Source organism: Saccopteryx leptura, chromosome 2 (genome assembly GCF_036850995.1).
Source record: "Saccopteryx leptura isolate mSacLep1 chromosome 2, mSacLep1_pri_phased_curated, whole genome shotgun sequence".
In the NCBI taxonomy this organism is placed as follows: domain Eukaryota; kingdom Metazoa; phylum Chordata; class Mammalia; order Chiroptera; family Emballonuridae; genus Saccopteryx; species Saccopteryx leptura.
In genome coordinates, this window is record NC_089504.1 from 325,237,789 (window position 1) to 325,262,483 (window position 24,695).

The following is a 24,695-nucleotide window of genomic DNA, read 5'->3' on the forward strand; positions in this document are numbered from 1 at the left end:
AGTGGTCAAAAATCTTCTGTATATAGTAAATCTTGCTCTGTTAACCATAATTATTAACAATAGTCTAACTACATGGTAAGCCTCTGATTTTAATTAATGATATATTTTTAACATTCCTATAAGTTTTGTCTTTAGAATTTTTTTAAGTAGCAGAATAAAACGTAATTAATGAATAAAATTTTATATTATTATCACTTGTAGTGAATTTTAGTGAAGTTAGGGTTATTTTTATCTTTAAAAATAAGGCAAAGCCTGACCTGTGGTGGCGCAGTGGATAAAGCGTCAACCTGGAAATGCTGAGGTCACTGGTTCGAAACCCTGGGCTTGCCTGGTCAAGGCACATATGGGAGTTGATGCTTCCAGCTCCTCCCCCCTTCTCTCTCTCTCCGTCTCTCTCTCCTCTCTTTCCCTCTCTGTCTCTTTCTCTCTCCTCTCTAAAAATGAATAAAAAAAAAAAACAAGGCAAAATTGCCTGACCAGGCGGTGGCGCAGTGGATAGAGCGTTGGACTGGGATGCGGAGGATCCAGGTTCAAGACTTCGAGGTCGCCAGCTTGAGCACGGGCTCATCTAGTTTGAGCAAAAAGCTCACCAGCTTGGACCCAAGGTCACTGGCTCAAGCAAGGGGTTACTCAGTCTGCTGAAGGCCCGCAGTCAAGGCACTTATGAGAAAGCAATCAATGAACAACTAAGGTGTCCAACGAAATACTGATGATTGATGCTTCTCATCTCTTTCCGTTCCTGTCTGTCTGTCCCTATCTATCCCTCTCTCTGACTCTCTCTGTCCCTGTAAAATAATTAATTCATTAATTTAAAAAAGAAAACAAGGCAAAATGTTTCAGGTTAGAAATTAATATTTATCGGCCTAACCTGTGGTAGCACAGTGGATAAAGCGTCGACCTGGAAATGCTGAGGTCGCCGGTTTGAAACCCTGGGCTTGCCTGGTCAAGGCACATATGGGAGTTGATGCTTCCAGCTCCTCCCCCCTTCTGTCTCTCCCTCCTCTCGCTACCTCTCTGTCTCTCTCCCTCTGCCTCTCCTCTCTAAAAATGAATAAATAAATAAATAAATAAATAAAAAATTAAAAAAAAAAATTAATATTTATCATAGCTAAAAATTTGACTACCACTTACCAAGCACTATTCTCATTACTTTATGTGTATTAACTCATTTAATCTTCTGTGTGACCCTATAATATAAAGTAATATTATTCTCCCCATTTTATCACTGAGAAACTAAGGCTAAGAACAGTTAGCCCAAGGTTGCAAGTTAGTTAATAAGTCCTCACAGTTAAACATGAGGCTGTTCTGCCTCTAATAATAAAAATTAGGATATAACAAGACAAGAAAGATTAACTGTAAAAGAAACCCTAAGATTACCACTTGAGCCCAGGGTTGCTGATTTGAGTGTGGGATCATGGACATGACCCCATAGTCGCTGGCTTGAGCCCAGAGGTTGCTGGCTTGAAACCCACAGTCACTGGCTTGAGCCCAAGGTTGTTGGCTTGGCTGGTACTCGCTAGTCAAGACACATATGAGAAGTAGTTAATGAACAGTTATGGTGCTGCAACTATGAGTTGATGCTTCTCATCTCTCATCCTTCCTGTCTTTCTCACTTAAAAAAAGAGAGAAAGAAAAGAAAGAAAGAGGGAGGGAGGGAGGGAGGGAGGGAGGGAGGGAGGGAGGGAGGGAGGGAGGGAGGAAGGAAGGAAGGAAGGAAGGAAGGAAGGAAGGAAGGAAGGAAGGAAGGAAGGAAGGAAGGAAGGAAGGAAGGAAGGAAGGAAGGAAAACATTTTAATGTGAGAAAATGCTATTTTAATATTTCTTTGTTACCTGTCTTAAGTAACACGTAAGTACCTAAAGAACTGTTTGCTTTTACGATGCTGAATTAGGATACAGTATTGGCAAAAATACTTTTTTTTTTCTATTTGAGATTAAGATTAGAAATTTTTCATGATTATTCCAAGTATATTTGAGGAAATAGAGACAAACTAAATACCACACTATGTACCTTCTTATAATGCTTCTGATTGAATTATGGGGCATGTCTATTCGAATGGGTTTTTTTTTTTAAGATTTTATTTATTGACTAGAGAGAGAGAGAAAGCGGGGTGGAGGGAAGCAGGAAGCATCAACTGATTATTGCTTCTCATATATGTCTTGACAGGGCAGGCCTGGGGTCTCGAACCGGCAACCTCAGCCTTCTACGTCAGTGTTTTATCTACTGCACCACCACAGATAAGGCTCATTCCCAATTTTATGGAGTGACAAATAATGAGTTTGATTTCTCTTATATTTCTAGTGGACCATAGCAAAATATGCTCCCAGATTTAATGGGTTCCAGCAACAAGACTCACAAGAACTTCTGGCTTTTCTCTTGGATGGACTCCATGAAGATCTCAACCGAGTACACGAAAAGCCATATGTGGAACTGAAGGACAGTGATGGCCGACCAGACTGGGAAGTAGCTGCAGAGGTTTGTCAGGTTTGAGTTTCTAATGTAAGCAATAGATTAATGTGTGTTGCACAGCTTAAATTCTGTGATCAGAATTTTACTGTGAAAGTATAGGAATTTATTTCTCTGCTTAATTTTTGTGCGGTAATGCCAAAACAAAGCATCTTTACTGAAAACAGAAAAATGTTACCTTTTCCATTGTATACTTTTGGGAGAGGATGTAGGAATATTTAAGTAGAACATCAAGAGTCTCCATAATTGCTAAAGTAATGTATATAGTGACCAATAGGTATATTCTGTCTGCTTTTTAATGGACAAAGAACTTTAATTATTATCAGTTACCATGGTGAGAACAAAGAAAAAGTTTTATATTTTAAATAAATGTTAAGGATTATATTCTTGATATTTAAGCCTCATTCATTTGATTTCTTTGAATTTTGTAGAAATACTATTATTTTGAATTTTGAAAAAAAATATTATTTTCTTTTCATTTTTTTCCTTGATAGGCCTGGGACAACCATCTGAGAAGGAATAGATCAATTGTTGTAGATTTGTTTCATGGACAGTTAAGGTCCCAAGTCAAATGCAAGACATGTGGTCATATAAGTGTCCGATTTGACCCATTCAATTTTTTATCTTTGCCACTACCAATGGATAGTTATATGCACTTAGAAATAACAGGTAGGTCACAAAACTCTGAAAAATTATTGAACTCCATTGTATTTCAATTTATTCAAACAGCCTGAATATGTAGGTATGATCATTTGTTTATAACATGTTCTCATAAAAATTGGTAGTCAGCATGTTGTAATCTAGCAATCTTCATTTCAGACATAATCTGAGATTTGAAAGACTTGGAATGTGGGTCATTTTTGTCCCTATTGATTACTCTGTTAGTTTAAAACATGCAGAAAACTCTCTTTAAAATCTTGCAAAGCCACTCACACTTCTATATCAGATGAACATTTTAAAAAAATGTTTTTACTCAATATGATCACTAAATACCATCTGTTGTATTTACATAAAAAATAAAACTTCTAGATTGGAATGTTTGCTATTTCCAAGTTTAAAGCTTTCAGTGAAATCTACATTTTTACTGATAAAAGATCTTTTTATCTTGACTAGTTATTAAGTTGGATGGTACTACCCCTGTGCGTTACGGACTAAGACTGAATATGGATGAAAAGTACACGGGTTTAAAAAAACAGCTGAGTGATCTCTGTGGACTTAAATCAGAACAGATCCTTCTTGCAGAAGTACATGGTTCCAACATAAAGGTAATATTAACTATTCTTTCTAGGAAGCCCTTGATTCCATCCTTCAAAGAGTACTTTTCTTAGTTAATTATGATATTAAATGACCAAGGGAGATATTAAAATGCAACAACACCTGAACAAAAAAAATTGTCAAGTTTTCCATCCCAGAAACTTAAAAGGGTTATCTGCCAGAATAAAGGAGTAATAAAGATGGTGGTATTTTTTTTTCTTAAGTGAGAGAGGGCGAGAGAGACAGACAGGAAGTTAGAGAGATGAGAAGCATCAATTCATAGTTACGGCACCTTATTTGTTCATTGATTGCTTTCTCATATGTGCCTTAACTGGGGGACTCCAGCTGAGCCTGTCACCCCTTGCTCAATCCAGCAACCTTGGGCTTCAAGCCAGTGACATTTGGGCTCAAGCCAGCAACCATGAGGTCATGTCTGATCCCACACTGAAGCCAGCAATACCACGCTCAAGCTGGTGAGCCTGTGCTTAAATCAGCAACGTTGGGGTTTTGAACCTGAGTCTTCAGATAGAGCTGATGCTCTATCCTCTGGTATTTTTAAAGAAGGGAATTATGTAAGCCCAGGACTACCTGTATGGAGTGACCTAGGTATGGTCACTGTAGTATAGATCTCCCCCAGTGGCTGCTGCCACTATACACTTGGTAGCTCTTTGTGTTACCATGGTCACTAGAATTCTTCCTAGGTTAATGTATTTTATGTATTTATGAATGTGTGTTTTTTAGTATGAATATGTGTACCTGGCCTTTCCACACACTGGGAGTCTAGAGAATAAAGACAAAGTGACACAAATCACATCTTCCTGCATACCAGCTGGAGAAACAAGCACTTTAGTAAATAGCCAACCCTAAATTGAACTCCTGCTATTGGTATTATTTATATTCATCTTTAGATTTCTGAACAAACTCCCTTACCTTATTGACATTTTGTTCATATGTAATTGCAAAGATGAGCTCTCTGAAGATTTTGGGTTTAGATGCCTGGAGTAAAGGACAAAACTTAAACCAATTATACACAATGTGCTTGCTTTCTACGAAAAAGGGTAACAGTTTTGTTAGTGAAGTTAATTTATCAAACTTTCATCTTTTAGTTATTTGAGAAATGTTATTCATTTATCTTGTTTGTTTAGTGATGAAAGTATCTAAGATATTTGCTTCAAATATATCACAGAGTTCATTTTCCATTTTTATCTGAAACATATTCTCTTCTCATCTTTTGTCTTTTTCTATAGAATTTCCCACAGGACAACCAAAAAGTACGACTCTCTGTGAATGGATTTTTGTGTGCATTTGAAGTTCCAATCCCTGGATCTCCAATTTCAGCTTCTAGTCCAACACAGACAGGTAGGATAGAACTAGGGCTTCTTTTCATGATTTTAGCTTTAAATATTGGTCTAAAGCTCATTATACTTTTCCTATTTGTTTGGGCTAAAGATATTAGAGCAAAAGAATTTTAGATGCTAAAGGAAACCTTTGTGATGATTTGACTCAAATTCTTCATTTGGTAAATGAGGAACCTAAAATTCAGAGAACCTAAGTAACAAAGCTAAATAGTTAATGAGTTAATGTACCACTGGAATTCAGCTCTCTTTTTACTCTTTTTATCTAATACTAACATGGGAACAGATGGTGTGAGAACAATATACTATCAGAAAACATGACAATTGGCCTGACCTGTGGTGGCGCAGTGGATAAAGCGTCAACCTGGAAATGCTGAGGTTGCCGGTTCGAAACCCTGGGCTTGCCTGGTCAAGGCACATATGGGAGTTGATGCTTCCAGTTCCTCCCCCTTTCTCTATCTCTGTCTCTCCTCTCTCTCTCTCTCTCTCTCTCTCTCTCTCTGTCTCTCCCTCTCCTCTCTAAAATGAATAAATAAAAAAAAAAAAATTAAAAAAAAAAAAAAGAAAACATGACAATAAATATGACTAAAAAGGAATTTAATATCTCATATGATTCAATAAAGTTATCTAATGAGTCCTTTGGCCATTGATATGGTTTATTTTTTTTTTATACTGCTGATAATTAGATTCATTCCTCAATTATAAAGGGCTTCGGAGAAAATGAGACTCCGTTCATTGGCACTTAATAGATAGGACTGATGGGTTGGTGGGTGTTTTAATATTGCTTTTCTGTTTAGATCTTCACTGACCAATAGAACTCTGCAGTGATAGAAATTTTCTATAATACTTTTTTCTTTTTTTTAAATATTATTGATTTAGAGAAACAAAGATAGAACTAAAGAGAGAGAGATTGAGAGAAGCATTCATTTGTTATTACAGTTAGTTGTGTATTCAGTGGTTGCTTCCTGTGTGTGCCCTGATTGGAATCGAACCCACAACTGTGGTGTTTCAGGAAGACACTCTGAGCTAACAGGCCAGGGCCTGAAATTTTCTGTAATCTTTCCCATCCAATACAGTATCCACTAGTCACATAGACTGTTGAGCACTTGAAATGTAGCTAATGAGACTAAGAAAGTGCATTTTATTTTAATTTAAAAAGCAACATCTTTCATCAGTGGTAGCAAATATACCACTCTGGCGGGGGTTGTTAATGGGGAAGCCTATGCATGTGTGGGGGCAAAGGGTATGTGGGAAATTTTCTGTACCTTCTTTATTTTGTGAATTTAAAACTTCTCTAAAAAATAGCCTGACCTGTGGTGGTGCAGTGGATAAAGCATCGACCTGGAATGCTGAGGTCGCCAGTTCGAAACCCCAGACTTGCCTGGTCAAGGCACATATGAGAATTGATGCTTCCTGTTCCTCCCCCTGTTCTATCTCTCCCCCCACCTCTCTATTTCTCTAATAAAAAAATATCTGAAAAGAAAAAACGTCTATAAAAAATAAAAACTTTTAAGTGAAATAATAAAAATGGAAAAACAATATCTGATTAGAAACAACTATATTGGACAGCATATTTTTAAAGAAATGGAGAAATGAATTTTTAGAGGAGAGGAAAAATAAAACAAATGGTTGAACTGCTTGCACGTCACAACATGGTTCTGATAAATTTTCCTGCAAAAGGTCTACTTACACTTTCCAGAGTTATTCTTGCTTTGTCATTTAGTCTTAAGTGTGAGTTATAGAAGTAAAATCTGAAAGCAAAATCTTCTTATCTAAAATTATTATTGAACTATAACTTCTCCTTGTTTTTTATTAAAAGAGATATGCTATCAGTGGTCTGGGTCCTCACAGTAAGAAAAGAGCAGAGGGAAGTACCACAAGCTTATGATGCTGTACTTATCTTTGAATTTCTAGATTTCTCCTCTTCCCCATCTACAAATGGAATGTCAACCCTAACCACCAATGGGGACCTACCCCGACCATTATTCATCCCCAATGGAATGCCAAACACTGTTGTGCCATGTGGAACTGAGAAGAGCTTCACAAATGGAATGGTGAATGGTCATATGCCATCTCTTCCTGACAATCCCTTTACAGGTTACATCATTGCAGTTCACCGAAAAATGGTTAGTTTAATGTTAGGCAAGTTACTGCTGGTCTTGCCTGTGTCATTTGTGAAATTTCTGCCTTTGCAACATCTTCACTATATTATGCACTTTCAATGTGTTATGTATGCTATTTATTGTAAGTGATCATAGCCTGTGTATGAAATGACATTTCTCACTCATATATATCTGAATACTTTTTTTATTTATAAGTTTGTATCTCTCACATGTACATATTCTCTGCCATGTAAATGTGAATGCCTTTGGAGAAGGTTTTGTATATTTGTTTGCTTGAGGTAGGGTAGGACACCAGAAATGTTATTGGGTAAGACAAGTTATTTCCTAGAACTGTTGTGACAAATTACCACGAATTTGATGGCTTAAAACAACAGAAATTTATTCTTTCACAGTTCTGGAGGCCAGAAGTCTGAAATCAAGGACTGTGCTCCCTTTAGAGGCTTGCCTCTTCCAACTTCCTTTAGGAGGAAGGAAGAATTGGTGAGGGGAGGAAGCAAGAGGGAGGCGTTTGGAGTGCTGGTTGTATTTTGCTTGTTAACCTGACTGGTGATGACCTAGCTATTTGCTTTGTGCTAATTCTTTGAAATGTACTTCCTTGTCCCCTTTGAATTAGTAACTCTTGACTAAAGTTAGTTTCTAATCATGTGGATGATGTTCTATGGACCATGTTTTGGACAGGATTGTATGAGTGAACAGCCTAGAGAATGACAACATACATTTGTGACTTGAAATTTTCTTTAAGCATAGCTCCTACTGTTCCCATCAGCTAAAATAATGGACGATTTATGCATTTCCACATGGCTCTTTTTACTGAGCACTGTCAGATCATATATTAAGAACTCTGATGTACCTTTAAAAATATTTTTTAGAAAACAACTCTCTTTAATTATTCTGTATATGTTGTACGAAGTGCATGGTACTTTATCTAAAGCATTATGTACAGGTTTTTGTAATTATTGGATCATAAAGCCACAGTGTCAGCTTTAAATTTTCAACTTTTAACCAGTCCCCTATTTCCAGTTTCCTTGATGATCTAGCCAACTGCTTTGGGAATACCTAAAATTGATTTTACCATCTCTCTGTCCCAAGTCAGCTCATTTTTCCTGTTATTTCTGTGAAAGGCAGCACCATTCATTCTTCCAGGCTAAAGGCTAAAGGCTAGAAGTATGCATAGCCCATTTTCTTCTAGATACTACGTTCAATATATTGCTACGCCCTTTAATTCCTTCTTTCAAACTACTACTTGAATTTATCATTTCTTCATTTTTTGTGTGTGTGACAGAGACATACAGAGAGAGACAGAGATAGGGACAGAGAAGAAGGGAGAGAGATGAGAAGCATCAGTTCTTCGTTGCCGTACCTTAGTTGTTCATTGATTGCTTTCTCATATGTGCCTTGACCAGGCGGCTACAGCAGAGTGAGTGACCCTTTGCTCAAGCCATTGATTTTGGACTCAAGCCAGCGACCATAAGATTATTTCTATGATCCCTTGCTCAAGCCAGCAACCCTGTGCTCAAACTGATGAGCCCATGTTGAAGCTGGATGAGCCAGCACTCAGGCCTGCAACCTCAGGGTTTCGAACCTGGATCCTCTGTATCCCAATCCAATGCTCCATCCACTGTGCCACCCCCTGGTCATGACATTTCTTCATTTTTATTGCCATCTTTCAGGCTTTTCTTCTTTTCCTTTTTTTTTCTTTTTTAATTTTGCAAGAGAGAGACAAGAAGGGAGAGAGATGAGAAGCATCAACTTGTAGTTGTGTTACTTTAGTTGTTCATTGATTGCTTCTAATAAATGCCTTGATTAGGGGGTTCTAGTCAAGCCAGTAACCACTTGCTCAAGCCATCAACCTTTGGGCTCAAGCCAGTGACCCTAGGATCATGTTGATGATCCCGCACTCAAGCTGGTGAGATTGCACTCAAGCTGGATGAACCTGCCCTCAAGCCTGTGGCCTCAGGGTTTGGAGCCTGTGATCTCAGCATCCCGTGTTGATGCTCTATTCATTGTGCCACCACTGATCAAACAATTTATTTCCTTTCCTTAATAATTTTTAAAATTTTCCAGTTGTAGTTGGCATACAATGTTACATTAGTTTCAGGGATACAATGTAGTAACTAGACATCTATATTACTTACAAAGTGATCGCCCAATAAGTCTGTTACCCATCTGATATCATAAATAATTACAATATGCCACCATCTTTTAGTCACTTTTGATCTCTTGGTTGAACTATCTTGAAAATAGCTTATTTTTCTTTACTCCTTTCTGCAAGGTAGAAAAAAGAAGAATACAGCAAGGCAATGTAGGCGAGAAAATTCAGAGAGTAAAGGAAGAATTAGAAAAACAGTGTATTAACACAACTAAAGGACAAGTCAGCTTCAGATAAGAGGGAATTAGGAAGGGAGAGAGGAATGGAGGGAGGAAAGAAATACATGGAGAAGAGTAGAGGAGAGAGATTATTGTTTAAATTTAATTAAAATTTTTAATAAAAATATAAATAAAATAAAACTTAGTAAAGTAAGTTAGCTCCTGAGAGTTGGAGTGGAGTAAAAGTAGAAGTTTGAGGAGAGAACATTTAATCCAAGTTTTTAGATAAAAGAAAAACTGTTCTGAATTCTGTCCACATTTCTGTGGGTTTTATAACATACCAACACATGAAATGAGATCTTAGAATCATGTATTTAGGTAAGCTTAATTGAACAACAGCAAAATAAAATGCTTGAGAATCTGAAATAAAAGTGCCTTTTCACTTAGAAACTAGTTACTTAGTGAGTTTTTAAGTTGTTAATTTAGCTTCTCTACTAGATAAAGACCAACTTAAAGGATTAAATGTCTCATTGAATATAAGATGTCATTGATTGTTAGTGTCTCATTATTTTATGTACAGCTGAAAAAGAAATTAAAACCCTGCCAATTAAACTAGCACATCTTGTTGTTTTAAAAAACAACGAATTAACCTGACCAGGTAGTGGTGCAGTGGATAGAGCATCGGACTGGGATGCGGAGAACCTGGGTTCGAGACCCAAGGTTGCCAACTTGTGCGCAGGCTCATCTGGTTAGAGCAAAAACTCACCACCTTGGACCCAAGGTCGCTAGCTCGAGCAAGGGGTTACTCAGTCTGCTGTAGCCCCACGGTCAAGGCACATACGAGAAAGCATTCAATGAACAACTAAAGTGTCGCAGTGCGCAACGAAAAACTAATGATTGATGCTTCTCATCTCTCCGTTCCTGTCTGTCTGTACTGTCTATCCCTCTCACTGACTCTCTCTCGGTCTCTGTAAAATAAATAAATAAATAAATAAATAAACAACGAATTAAATGTCCAAGTGCTTAGCAGATTTTTGAATAATCCTGAACTCCCAACAACCTATTGTACCACATTTTTGTCTTATTAAAGCAACCATTTCCAAGCTAATTCCATGCAAGAATTTCATGAAAGTCATCTTAATATACTCAAAGGTATAATTTAAAATTTTACCTTTTAAATTGTTACAAAATTAAATGACTGGTTTCATAAGTCTCCAGAAGTTTGGGAAATGCTGCTATAACAACAGTTGTTAACAGATTATTTTTTGAAAATTACATTTTGAAGAAGTTTTGGTTTATTGGCATACTTTCTAGAGAAAGGGTTTTAATTGCTTAAAAGCCTTGAGCTACAAAACTATTACTAGTTTTTACATATGAATCAGTGTGTGAAATGTTTATCAGAGAAAATGAGTTTGAAAATAGTAAATGTTGAAAAATCCAAGTTTGATAGACTCTGCCAACTCTGAAATTGGCAGTACCTCAACCTTCCAGTGATTCCATTGTAACAGTTCTCTTCATGTTAATAAAGAGTGGTAGTGCCCTGGCCGGTTGGCTCAGCGGTAGAGCGTCGGCCTGGCATGCGGGGGACCTGGGTTCAATTCCCGGCCATGGATCTGGTCGCGGCAGAGCGACGCCTCCTGGTGGGCAGAGCGTCGCCCCTGGTGGGCGTGCCGGGTGGATCCCGGTCGGGCGCATGCGGGAGTCTGTCTGACTGTCTCTCCCCGTTTCCAGCTTCAGAAAAATAAATAAATAAATAAATAAAGAGTGGTAGTGACTGATTTGAAAATGGTAGAGTGATGTGTGTTATTGGCAGCCATAGAAGAACAAAAGGGAAGAATCAGAGACCTATCTTCTCAGTTCTCCCTTCTCTTGTTTGTACCTATAGATGAGGACAGAACTCTATTTCCTGTCATCTCAGAAGAATCGCCCCAGCCTCTTTGGAATGCCACTGATTGTTCCATGTACTGTGCATACCCGGAAGAAAGACCTGTATGATGCAGTTTGGATTCAAGTATCTCGATTAGCCAGCCCACTCCCACCTCAGGAAGCTAGTAACCATGCTCAGGATTGGTGAGTTCAGGGGATCGGCCTAGACCTGTGGTTTCCAAACTCCAGAAGAATTTATATGAATTCTTTGTGATTTATAGGACCCATTTCATGTAAGTTTAATCACTCTTTGAAGAACCATATATAGGAGCATATAATTCAACCTTTTGAGTAGGCAAGACTATACACCTTCCTTTCATCACCTTCTAGTATCTAATAATACTTTCATTTGCTAATCCGTCCTGCTCATACTTTAAATGCTTCAGGTAATATCCTTGACTTCTGTTACTGTGAAAGTAGAGAGTAATTCACCAGGAAATTTCTATCATCTCAACCCTCTGAAATTCAGAATGGGAACAATTGTGTGCACATCTACATTAACTCTGAAGAAAATCTCATGCCATAACAAATAATTCAGTTGGATTGTTTCCACACAATGTCATTTTTTTAAAATTTTTATTTATTTTTTTTAGAGAGACAGAGAGAGAGTCAGAGAGGGGGATAGATAGGGACAGACAGACAGGAACAGAGAGATGAGAAGCATCAATCATCAGTTTTTCGTTGCGCTTTGCGACAGCTTAGTTGTTCATTGATTGCTTTCTCATATGTGCCTTGACTCTGGGCCTTCAGCAGACCAAGTAACCCCTTGCTTGAGCCAGCGACCTTGGGTCCAAGCTGGTGAGCTTTTGCTAAGCCAGATAAGCCCGTGCTCAAGCTGGAGACCTCGGGGTCTCGAAACTGGGTCCTTCCGCATCCCAGTCCGACGCTCTATCCATTGCACCACCGCCTGGTCAGGCCACAGTGTCATTTTAATGTGGAATAATTTTTTTATAAATCTAGTTAAACATTTTTTGTTTTCTTTCCATTCCTCTTAACACTGTTCTGTTGGATTGCTAAATGTATTTACTTCTAAGAATCAAAATTGGGATTGTGATACCTTGTTTATATCTCAGTTGAATAGCAGATCATTATTTTGGCTATCATGGAACAAATGAGAGTTCTGCTTCTGTGTGAACTGTGTAACTGATTAAAGAAGTTATGTTAGCTAGTAGGTTATTTGTTATGATATGGAATCTTTTGATGATTAGATAAGATATAAGGTAAATAAATCTTAAAGGAAAAAGTCAAATAATAGATAAGCAATTTAGTTCATGACTATTTTAGTAAAAATAATAGTGCAAGATTAAATTGGCAGGCCCTGGCCGGTTGGCTTAGTGGTGGAGTGTCGGCCTGGCGTGCAGAGGTCCCGGGTTCGATTCCTGGCCAGGGCACACAGGAGGAGTGCCCATCTGCTTCTCCACCCTACCCCTCTCCTTCCTCTCTGTCTCTCTCTTCCCCTCCCGCAGCGAGGCTCCATTGGAGCAAAGATGGCCCAGGCGCTGGGGATGGCTCCTTGTCCTCTGCCCCAGGCGCTAGAGTGGCTCTGGTCGCGACAGAGCAATGCCCCGGAGGGGCAGAGCATCGCCCCCTGGTGGGCGTGCCGGGTGGATTCCGGTCGGGCGCATGTGGGAGTCTGTCTGACTGTCTATCCCCGTTTCCAGCTTCAGAAAAACAAACAAACAAAAAAAAAAAACAAAGAAAAACAAACCAAAAAAAAAGATTAAATTGCCCTGGCCGGTTGGCTCAGCGGTAGAGCGTCGGCCTAGCGTGCGGAGGACCCGGGTTCGATTCCCGGCCAGGGCACATAGGAGAAGCGCCCATTTGCTTCTCCACCCCTCCGCCGTGCTTTCCTCTCTGTCTCTCTCTCCCCTCCCGCAGCCAAGGCTCCATTGGAGCAAAGATAGCCCGGGCGCTGGGCATGGCTCTGTGGCCTCTGCCTCAGGCGCTAGAGTGGCTCTGGTCGCAACATGGCGACGCCCAGGATGGGCAGAGCACCGCCCCCTGGTGGGCAGAGCATCGCCCCTGGTGGGCGTGCCGGGTGGATCCCGGTCGGGCGCATGCGGGAGTCTGTCTGACTATCTCTCCCTGTTTCCAGCTTCAGAAAAATGGGAAAAAAAAAAAAAATTAAATTGGCAGTGGAACTCTGAAGACTTTTTCTAGGGCTTGCTAATGAATTGGATATAGAATATGAGGGAAAGAGGAGTCTAACCAATTGTTTGTGAATGGTGGTACCATTTAATGAAATGAGGAAGACTGGAAAAGAAGCAGGTTTTGGCAAGAGAAAAATCAAATTAAATTCAAGATGTATGTTATATTTTCAACTGGGAAATAGACTTTATTGTCCTTTGCTGGAAATACAAATACAAATATCATCAATAAATAGTTGGTATTTAAAGCCCTGAGACCAGATTATACCATTTAGATCAGTGGTAGTCAACCTGGTCCCTACCACCCACTAGTAGGCGTTCCAGCTTTCATGGTGGGCGGTAGCGGAGCAACCAAAGTATAAATAAAAAGATAGATTTAGGCCCTGGCCAGTTGGCTCAGTGGTAGAGCATCGGCCTGGCGTGCGGGAGTCCCGGGTTCGATTCCCGGCCAGGGCACACAGGGGAAGCACCCATCTGCTTCTCCACTCCCCCCCCTTCCTATCTGTCTCTCTCTTCCCCTCCCGCAGCCAAGGCTCCATTGGAGCAAAGTTGGCCCAGGCACTGAGAATGGCTCTGTGGCCTCTGCCTCAGGCGCTAGAATGGCTCTGGTTGCAGCAGAGCGACGCCCCAGATGGGCAGAGCATTGCCCCCTGGTGGGCGTGCTGGGTGGATCCCGGTCGGGCGCATGGAGGAGTCTGTCTGACTGCCTCCCCATTTCCAACTTCAGAAAAATACAAAAAAAAAAAAAGAAAGAAAGAAAAAGATAGATTTAACTATAGTAAGTTGTTTTATAAAGATTTATTCTGCCAAACTTAGCAAAAATCTGACATAAAGTACTTGGTAAGTAATTATTATTATATGCTTTAACTTGCTGTAACTCTGCTTTATAAATTTTATAAAGTAAAGTTACTTCCCTACTTTATAAATCACCATTACTGTGGAACCAGTGGGTGGTTAGAAAATTTACTAACAGAGATACAATAGTGGGCAATAGGTATAAAAAGGTTGACTACCCCTGGTTTAGATAGTAAAAGTTAGAGAAGATGCCCAAAATCTAATTCCTAATGCATTTCAACATTGAGAGGTGGAAAAGAGGAGGAAGAGGTAACAAAGGAAATTGAGGAGCAGCCAGTGCTGTAAGAGGAAGAACTGATCAGTTTCAAATGCTACAGAGGTTCTGAGTAAGAACAGGCCTGTAAACTGACCACTGGGTTCAATAAAATGCCAGTCCTTAGTGACCTTTGTAAAAGCTTCTTCTAATGGAGTGATGGAGATGAAGGCATGGAGGTGGGAGTAAATTAAAGAGAAAATGGTCGTACAGATATTTAAAAGATAATAAGAGACAAATAATAATAATAATGAATATATCTTTCAAAAGGCGAAAGATTTATACGATATGAAGAGAAACAAGAGTATAATGAGTATATCTTTTAGAAATAACACATTGAAATATTAATGGATGGAAATGTTTAAAATGCCTCTGATTTCCTTCAAAAAAATCTAGTAGGTCATAATAGCCAAGAAGTAGAAATAACCCAAACGTCCATTAATAAAACAAAATGTAGTATATACATACAATTATTCAGCCATAAAAAGGAATGAACTGCTGATGTATACTCAAAATAGATGAACCCAGGCTTCAGTTAGAGCAGAAAGGTCAAGAAAATGTTCAGAAAACAGGTGCTGGGTGCACACTTCTCTGCCCGAGTGCTGCCTGGTCTGTTTGTCCCTTTATTTCTCCTTTGATTTCTCATTTATTATTGACCTAACTTGACAGCATGAGCTATCAATAATCATTCACTTAACTAGTTATATAGGAAAATGGGACCTTTCATGACAGACATGACACTTTGTCCTTACAGTCCTTATCAGGGCTTTATTACTTTCAGCAGCCATCTAGTAGCCACTGCCAATTGCCAAATGAGCCATAAAATGTACTCTTACATTATAGTCCTTGCATTGCTTCCTATTGAGGCAAGGATGAATAAATTTTTTTGTTAAGTTGTAGAGCAGTTAAAAGTCATTATTCTACACATGTTATATAGTTTTCAACTTGAAGTAGTTAAGGGAAAAGGGATACCTAGCATGTACCACATCAGCGGTTCTGATTAAAGAAAGCTTCTAAAATACTTGAACTGCATGAACAGCCATTGCTCTGGTGGGTTGCTCGCTTGGTCTTGGTGGCGTCCATTGCCCTTCAGGCCCAGGAGTGCTTGTGTCTTTTACGGCTTCCTCAGGGTTCTCAGCAATCCTGGGCGGGCAGGTGGGCTGGCCCAGGCTGTGGCCAGTTGGTGAGAACAAGTGCTTGCTGCTTGGCACTGCAGGCTTATCCCACTGTGTTCTCCAGAGCAGTGATGCTGGGTTGCTCTGTGGCCTCTCGCACTGCTAACATTACAGCAGATGGCATTCCAAGAGGCACAGCAGAACATCAATCCCAAGAAGGCATCACCCGCCCAGCAGCCCTGGACTTGAGCCAGACCGGTGGTACGGAAGGCTGGGAACTAACAAGGTCTAGCGGCGCCACCAAGTCCCAAGATGCAACGCATTGCATCTCTTAAGGATTTTCCTATAAATGATGAGCATGTCATCGTTTCTTTCTGGAAAGCAAACAGTAAACAGCCTACATTTACTGTTCGTGTAGATGAAGCAGAAGAAGAGACAGAGAAGAGACCAGGTGAATCTAAAAAACAATGTGAAGCCTGATCAGGCAGTGGCACAGTGGATAGAGCATTGGACTGGGATAGAGCCGAGGACCCAGGTTCGAGACCCCGAGGTCGCCAGCTTGAGCGCAGGCTCATCTGGTTTGAGCAAAAGCTCACCAGCTTGGACCCAAGGTCACTGGCTCGAGCAAGGGGTTACTAGGTCTGCTGAAGGCCCATGGTCAAGGCACATATGAGAAAGCAATCAATGAACAACTAAGGTGTCGCAATGCGCATCGAAAAACTAATGATTGATGCTTTTCATCTCTCCATTCCTGTCTGTCTGCCCCTGTCTATCCCTCTCTCTGACTCTCTCTCCGTCTCTGTAAAAAAAACAAAGAAAAAAGAATGTGAAGATGTCCTGACATTTAATTCAGCTATTACTTTACCTGAACCAAGGAAACTACTGCTACTTCTTAATTAGCCAGTGGATGGTAGTTTGGAGTCACCACACACTATTGACATGTCAGTTGTATTAAAAGATAAAGCCAGTGAGTATTAGTGAAGTCGTAGACTACCATGAGGACATTCACACATCCCTTAGGGCAGTGGTCCCCAACCTTTTTGGGCCACGGACCAATTTAATGTCAAAATATTTTCACGAAGCGGCCTTTAGGGTGGGACGGATAAATGCACAAAATACAATTATGCAACTGGCGTAAAAACTGGTATTTTTTTTAAATTTTTTTAAGATTTTATTTATTCATTTTAGAGAAGGGGGAAAATGAGAGAGAGAAAGAGAGAGAGAGAAGGGGGAAACAAGGGGGAGGAGCAGGAAGCATCAACTCCCATATGTGCCTTGACTGGGCAAGCCCAGGGTTTCGAACCGGCGACCTCAACAGTTCAGGTCGACGCTTTATCCACTGCGCCACCACAAGTCAGGTCTAAAAACTGTGGTATTTTTAAATATAATTGTCAAACTTACGATATTTATTGGGCTAAGTTAAAGGAGGAACGAGCATGTCCTCATTATTCAGGCTGTATTTAAATTTGTTATTCTGACGTCAATATGTAATATGATAGGTTCAGGATCACTACCAATCATGAACCTACGACAATAAAAATAAACATGAATCCACTGTGTACTCGTATGGAACTTTATTAGAAGTGTCCTCTTAACATCGCACCAACCACATAACATGAGTAACTTCCTCTCTGCCTCCAAACACTTTCTAGTCACTATGGTAACGTTTAAACATGCCTTAAAAATAAGATACAACACAAAAACATGAAAAATACAACTCACCATTGTTATAAATATTGTAAGTTAAGGGTTATTTATTATAATGTTTATATAGAACGAGAGATAGTAGCCTATCTCTCAACAACCATAACGCTAAATCAGTGGGAGCCCTGAGCTTGTTTCTCTGCAACGAAACGGTCCCATCTAGGGGTAATGGGAGACAATGACACCCGAAGTGTGTTGCTTATGTCCAGTCTATTCCATAATTTTGTTTTGGTTGCTGTCACTGCAGAAAATCCCGCTTCACACAAATAGGATGTCGGAAATGGCAACAGGGTTTTTAGTGTTTTTGTGGCGATCTGGGGGTATTCTGCCATGACTTTAATCCAGAACACTGGCAGAGCTGTAGTCTCGGACATATTTTTAAGGCCGCCGTCATTTGTGATCTCCAGTAGTTGATCCTCTTCTTGCATAGACACTCTGAATTCACCTGGTTTGTTGACAAATGGATCCCGATTCATTCCTTGGCAATTCGTGAGTCTTTTGTGGTTGGGAAGTAGCGTTCAAACTCTTTTAAAAGCAAATACAGATGATCATGCACCAGCTGGGACAATGAGGGCTTGGGCTCAGTCTCTTCCAAAATTCCTGCGAATGTTTGAAACATGTCAAATATACCCCTGTTCACGCGTCGTCCCCACAGATTCAGTTTGGCTTTAAATGCAGCTACTTTATCTGCCAATTTGAAGACAGTTGTCATTTTCCCTTGAAGTGACCGATTGAGTTCATTGAGGAGGTTAAATATGTCACACAAGTAAGCGAGTTTTGTGACCCATTCCTCGTCACTGAAATGTGCTGCTAGCGATGACTTTTTTTCTGAGAGAAACCTCTGCAGCGGCTCTCGTAATTCAAACACTCTGGCCAGGGACCTCCCTCGGGATAACCATCTTATTTCTGTGTATAAGAGAAGGTGTCTGTGCTCCGCGTTCATTTCCTCACAAAGCTGCTGAAACAGGCGTGAGTGAAGGACGTGTGCTTTGATGTGATTAATAACTTGAACAACATCATTCAGTACTCTGTTAAGTTCCGGTGGTATATTTCTGCTAGCCAGCATTTCCCTGTGAATGACACAATGCGTAGACTCCCATTCAGGTGCAACCTCCTTAATCCGAGTAGTTAAACCAGACATCCTTCCAGTCATGGCAGCAGCTCCATCTGTGCATATGCAGGCACAAAAAGACCATTTCAGTTTTCCTGATATATAGTCATCCAGCGATTTAAATAGTTCTGTGGCTGTGGTTTTGGTTGGCAATGATAGTGCACATGACATATCCTCATGCACATCCTCTTGATAAAGATAACGCACGTAAACAAGTAGCATTGCCTTGTTGTCAATATCTATAGATTCGTCAACCTGGAGAGTGTACCATGGTGATTTATTAATCCTTTCCAGCAATTGTGATTCTTTGTCATCTGCTGTTTCCTCAATGCGCCATGTGATGGTGGTAGCTGAAAGAGGCATCTGTGCTTTTTTTTTTTTTTTTTTTTTTTTTTCATTTTAGAGAGAGAGAGAGGAGAGACAGAGAGAGCAAAGGGGGGAGGAGCTGGAAGCATCAACTCCCATATGTGCCTTGACCAGGCAAGCCCAGGGTTTTGAACCGGCGACCTCAGCATTTCCAGGTCGACGCTTTATCCACTGCGCCACCACAGGTCAGGCCTGTGCTATCTTTTTAACCGCAGCCTCTCCTAGAAGTTCACGACAAATGTCTTTAGTGGCTGGAAGGATCAATTCTTTACCAATGGTGAATGGCTTCTTAGCCTTAGCAATATTAGCCACCAAGTATGATGCTCTCAGTGCACTCGCATTTATTGATGTAGTGGCCCCCAGTAATTGTTTCTGTCCTTGTTCATGCTTTTTTCTTTCGAAATACTGAGAAAGCTTGTCTTTTAAAGTAGGGTGCTTGGTCTCCAAGTGGCGAAGCAGTTTTGAAGGCTTCGTTGCCTCATTACTTAGCCGGTCGCCACATATTATTGCAGAGCGGCCTTAGTGCGCAAGAATCACCAGTTGCGATAAATCCATACTTCAAGTAGGACTTCTGGTATTGTCTGTTAAATGAAGCCTTCTTTTTCTTCGAGGTCGTAGGTTCTTCTTCTGTCTCCTCACTGGCCCTTTTCCACTTCGCAAAAAAACTTTCGATGGAATTTTGTTTTTCACTCATTTTGCTAGTTTATGTGTTAATTTTAGCGGAAACGTATCACGTGACCAAGACAAGCGTCAGGAGTGAGTCTTAGATGGATGTAACAAAGGGAATCTGGTCATTTTTTAAAAATAAAACATCGTTCAGACTTAAATATAAAGAAAACGGAAATAATGTAAGTTATTTCTTTCTCTGCGGACCAGTACCAAATGACCCATGGACCAGTACCGGTCCGCGGCCCGGGGGTTGGGGACCACTGCCTTAGGGAAATGGAGATTAAATGTAAGCCTGAAGTGAGTTACATGAAGAAGCAGCCAGATATCACCAATAGTATAGGGCTATCCTCATGGATTGCTTAGTTGAAGAAGAACATAAACTATAGAATGAGACCCTGTAGTTGGCTGTGAACTATATTACTGGGTTCCTTTCACCCATGTCTGTGTTGAGAGGAAAAACTTCAGCTTGTGGGCACTGCTGTTAGTATCAAAGTTTGAAGAAATATACCCCCTAGAAGTAGCAGAGTTTGTATACATTACAGATATACCTATATACCAAGAAACAAGTTCTAAGAAGGGAGCACCTTGTTCTGAAAGTCCTTGCTTTTGACTTGGCTGCACCAACCGTAAATCAGTTTTTCACCAAGTACTTTCTGCACCAGCATCCTGCAAACTGAAAAGTCGAAAGTTTAGCAGTGTTTTGGGGAGAGTTAAGTTTGATAGATGCTGACTTATACCTTAAATATTTGCCATCAGTTATTGCCAGATCAGCCTTTCATCTCTAGCTAGGGACAAAGCCGGCCAAAATCCTGGGTACAAAAGACTGGATAGACCCTGGAAAGTCTGAAGGCTTGTCAGCTGGATCTTCACCAAACCTATCTCAGAGCAACACAATATGCACAATAGTCAATCAAAGAAAAGTACAAGAATTCCAAGTATAAAGATTTTTTTCTCTTCATCCCACCAGAGATACTACACATGTGACAGTGAAAGACTGCCTTTGTTTTCTAAGATTTAAATCACTCATCATATATGGTGTACAGCAGGGGTCCCTAAACATTTTCCACAGGGGGCCAGTTCACTGTCCCTCAGACCATTGGAGGGCCGCCAAGTACAGTGCTCCTCTCACTGACCACCAGTGAAAGAGGTGCCCCTTCCGGAAGTGCGGGGGTGGGGGATAAATGGCCTTAGGGGGCTGCATGCAGCCTGTGGGCCGCAGTTTGGGGACGCCTGGTGTACAGTTTTTATCTTAGTTTTTAATTTTACAATCATTTCTGAATACAAGTTATGGTCAAGTACAAGTAATGGTCTCTATTATTTTTTAAATGGTGGTTTTCATTTGTATACCTTTTGTACATGTAACTGTCTTAGATACGTGGCTAATTTTAGGGGTTTTTTTTTTGTTTTTTTAAAAGTATTAATTATGTATTAAAGTATTAATAATGCCAGCTGTCAGGATAATAAGAATTAATAAATTGATTTGGAAAACTTGGTGTGTAAGTAAAAAAAATGAAAATAAAGCTTCTAGCCTGACCAGGCGGTGGCACACTGGATAGAGCGTTGGCTTGAGACACTGAGGACCCAGGTTCGAAACCCTGAGTTGCTGGCTTGAGCCCATAGGTCACTGGCTTGGCTGGAGCCCCCCCACCCCCCCAGTCAGGGGACATATGAGAAAGCTATCAGTAAACAACTAAGATGCTACAACGAAAGAATCAATGCTTCTCATCTCTCTCCCTTCATGTCTGACTGTCCCTGTCTGTCCTTCACTCTCTTTTCTCGCTTTTGCTAAAAAAAAACAAAAAAAACACACACACAACTGTACTAAATACACAGTTAGTCAGCCTTCTGTAGTGTGTCAATATTCTTGTCATGTAAAGGTCTAATTATTTTAGTTTAATGTGAATTAAATCTTCTAATAAGGTTAAGGCTAAAAGATAATTAATGTTTGATTAGCTTACCTTGTACAGTTTGCATGGACCATGTGGACTCTCCCAGACATCTGGCAGTCCAGTATGTCTACACTTCTGTAAACAAGGATACAGCATAGGAGCCCACAGTGTGGTTGGTATAGGGCTGAGCTGATAAGGATGAGCAACATAGAGCTGTAAATGTGAGCATACTGCTATGACAGATGCCCCTTCTTCCTAGGGTTACTTCACAGGATGATGAAAGAGTTGAAATCTCAAATCACAAATGTTTCTTATACTCTTTGGTTTATGTTCTGTTTCAGTGATGACAGTATGGGCTATCAATATCCATTCACTCTACGAGTTGTGCAGAAAGATGGGAACTCCTGTGCTTGGTGCCCATGGTATAGGTAAAGTGACCTTCTGCAAAAGAAAAATTTTAGTGGGATTGCAGCTCCAGATATTAATACCTTTTTCATAAGATATCCAGGATTTAGACATAATAATGAATAATGAGAAGCTAGATAGAAAGAAACCTGAGAATTGCTCATTGATTTCTTTCTTGTGAGATCTTAAGTTTTACTCTTGAGGTATAGCTGGCTTTGTAAACTCTATTATCAAATTCATGGTTTATAACCAACATTTATCATTATATGCCTTCTTTTTCTTAAATATAAAATAATTTAGCAATTCTGAGCCCAGTTGAACATAGTCTACTTACTAGACTTGCTGGAAGTCTGTTTCAGTTTTTAGAAGGGTTATGAAGATTGATTGGTCAGTGTTACTCCTGGTTGGAAAATGCCTAAATACTGAAGTCAGCCTTTAGAAAACTGTAATAGACTTAGCAAACTAACTTTAAAATAGGCATTGGAACTGTGGCTTTGTCATGGTCCTTCTCTCACCCCGTAAGTTTTTATATACATTTATTTAACATGCTATTTTACAAACAAGGAAATAGGTGTGATTATACCATGTTAATTGTCCTCAGAGCATTAAGTAACTGAATTTAGTATTTATTTAAAGGTGTGTTATTTCAAATATAAAATTCTCATATTATTTCTTTGGTACAAAGCTCATATGTTTATATGGATTAACAAATGGTTATCAAGTGCTTTGAAAACCAAAGACTGAGAAGTGATAAGCGTGATTCTGAAATACTAACAATTATTAATACATATTCATGCATTTATCAGGCTGAAGTAAGAAGGCCATGACAGATTGTGCAGCCCAAGAAGGAATGTAGAAAAGGGAGAATATTTCTGATAAAGAAAATTTTGATTCCTCCATAATTACTCCTTTCTCAATATATCTTTTTCCCCCTTAGATTTTGCAGAGGGTGTAAAATTGATTGTGGGGAAGATGGAGCTTTCATTGGAAATGCCTATATTGCTGTGGATTGGGACCCGACAGCCCTTCACCTCCGCTATCAAACATCACAGGAAAGGGTAAGCGTACAGGGTCTCCATAGAGGGTGGTTTTTATATATATGTAAAAATTTTTTTCAATTTAACTATATCATGCCATTTCTGTTGTAGACAATTTAAGTACAACCAGAAAAACATACATTGACATTCTTTGTAGCATTAATATAGTGACTTGATTACATGAATGTTTTTGTTTTCCCACTTCTAGAGATAATTGTATTGCTGTTTAAAGTTCAAAAATACTACTAATAAGTAAATCTTGTAACAAAACCCTAGGTGTAATTAAGAAGTTCTATTCTGCCTGACCAGGCGGTGGCGCAGTGGATAGAGTATCAGACTGGGATGCGGAAGACCCAGGTTCGAGACCCCGAGGTCGCCAGCTTGAGCGCGGGCTCATCTGGTTGAGCAAAGCCCACCAAGGTCGCTGGCTTGACCAAGGGGTGACTCAGTCTGCTGAAGGCACATATGAGAAAGCAATCAGTGAACAACTAAGGTGTTGCAACGAGAAACTGATGATTGATGCTTCTCATCTCTCCGTTCCTGTCTGTCTGTTCCTGTCTAACCCTCTCTCTGTCTCTGTAAAAAAAAAAAAAAAAAAAAAAAAGTAGTTCTGTTCTCTGGCTATGACATATACCAATCAGTAAATATCTCACTGCCTATTTATTGATTATTATTGAAACGGCAGCATTTGGTAACCACAGTTAGCTCAAATGCATTCCCAGGTTATAACTGCTACCATTAATGGGTATAACGAGTAAAAAACTTAGAGAATGTTTCAGAACTGGACAACTAAGAGTACATCTCAATGGCTGTTCACACTTGGCATTCCTCTATTGCCACTCTCTGGCCAGAGCAACTTTTTTTTTTTTTCTTTTTTTCTTTTTTTTAAGGAGAACAAGGAAAGGAGAGAGAGAGAGAAAGCATCAACTCATTGTTCTACTTCGTTGTGCCATTGACTGCTTCTCATATGTGCCCTCACCGGGGCTTGAACTGGCAACCTTGGGGGTTGAGCTGTCACACTTGGGATCCAGCCGACACACTTGAGATCAAGCCAGTGACCTTGGTGCTTCTGGGATGACACTTTATCCACTTAGCCACAGGCCAGGGACAGAGCAATTTTTAAATTTTGAAAATGTTACTTCAAAAAAGAATATTTACTCCATACCTAAAAATATTTGCCAAATGCTATTTGAGGGGTAGATTGGCTAGGTAGCTTGTGGACAGAAATAAGAAGAATATAATGGAGAATGAAAAAGCAGTGAATCAAAGGAATTTTTTAGTCACATGAAAAATTATAGTGGCTTTTGCATTTATGAAGCTCTTGATAGAATTTCCTTTACTGTTTCTTACAGTGTTTCCTTTAGATAGGTTAGTAATGATCATTGACTTTTTTGTCTTATTGTGATATTAAGGAGTGGAGAAACTACTAATTCTAGACCTAGTTCCCTAGTTCCCTGTTGGATCTCTCATTATGCACCCACACACCCCAGAGCTCCTGGAAGTTCTCACTAGCCAAGGAGGAGTTTAATTTGTAGATACTTGCAAAATAAAGACCATTGGACTAAAGGAAGTTGAAGAGAAGTTGATCCTAGTAGATTGTGTTCACTGGAGCAAGGTAATTCAGTAACTTCACCCAAGCTTCATTTGAAGAGGGGAAATTTTAGCAATTGATAAAAAGATTTATTTATTTATTTATGACAGAGACAAAGAGAGGG

The 24,695-nt window shown here is 39.8% G+C and overlaps 1 protein-coding gene and 1 pseudogene across 4 annotated transcripts in view; both read left to right on the forward strand.

Annotated features, from left to right (window-relative positions):
- The window catches only part of USP32 (ubiquitin specific peptidase 32), a 178,963-nt gene that overhangs the window by 133,758 nt on the left and 20,510 nt on the right, over positions 1-24,695 (forward strand). For all 4 annotated transcript variants that reach the window (XM_066363173.1, XM_066363174.1, XM_066363175.1 and 1 more), the window contains 8 exons: positions 2,300-2,473; positions 2,959-3,133; positions 3,578-3,729; positions 4,966-5,077; positions 6,988-7,199; positions 11,389-11,573; positions 21,880-21,966; positions 22,881-23,001. In XM_066363173.1, the coding sequence (XP_066219270.1) occupies positions 2,300-2,473; positions 2,959-3,133; positions 3,578-3,729; positions 4,966-5,077; positions 6,988-7,199; positions 11,389-11,573; positions 21,880-21,966; positions 22,881-23,001 (1,218 nt within the window). The remainder of the gene's footprint in view (positions 1-2,299; positions 2,474-2,958; positions 3,134-3,577; positions 3,730-4,965; positions 5,078-6,987; positions 7,200-11,388; positions 11,574-21,879; positions 21,967-22,880; positions 23,002-24,695) is intronic.
- LOC136394111 (cyclin-A2 pseudogene) lies at positions 15,953-20,633 on the forward strand (annotated as a pseudogene).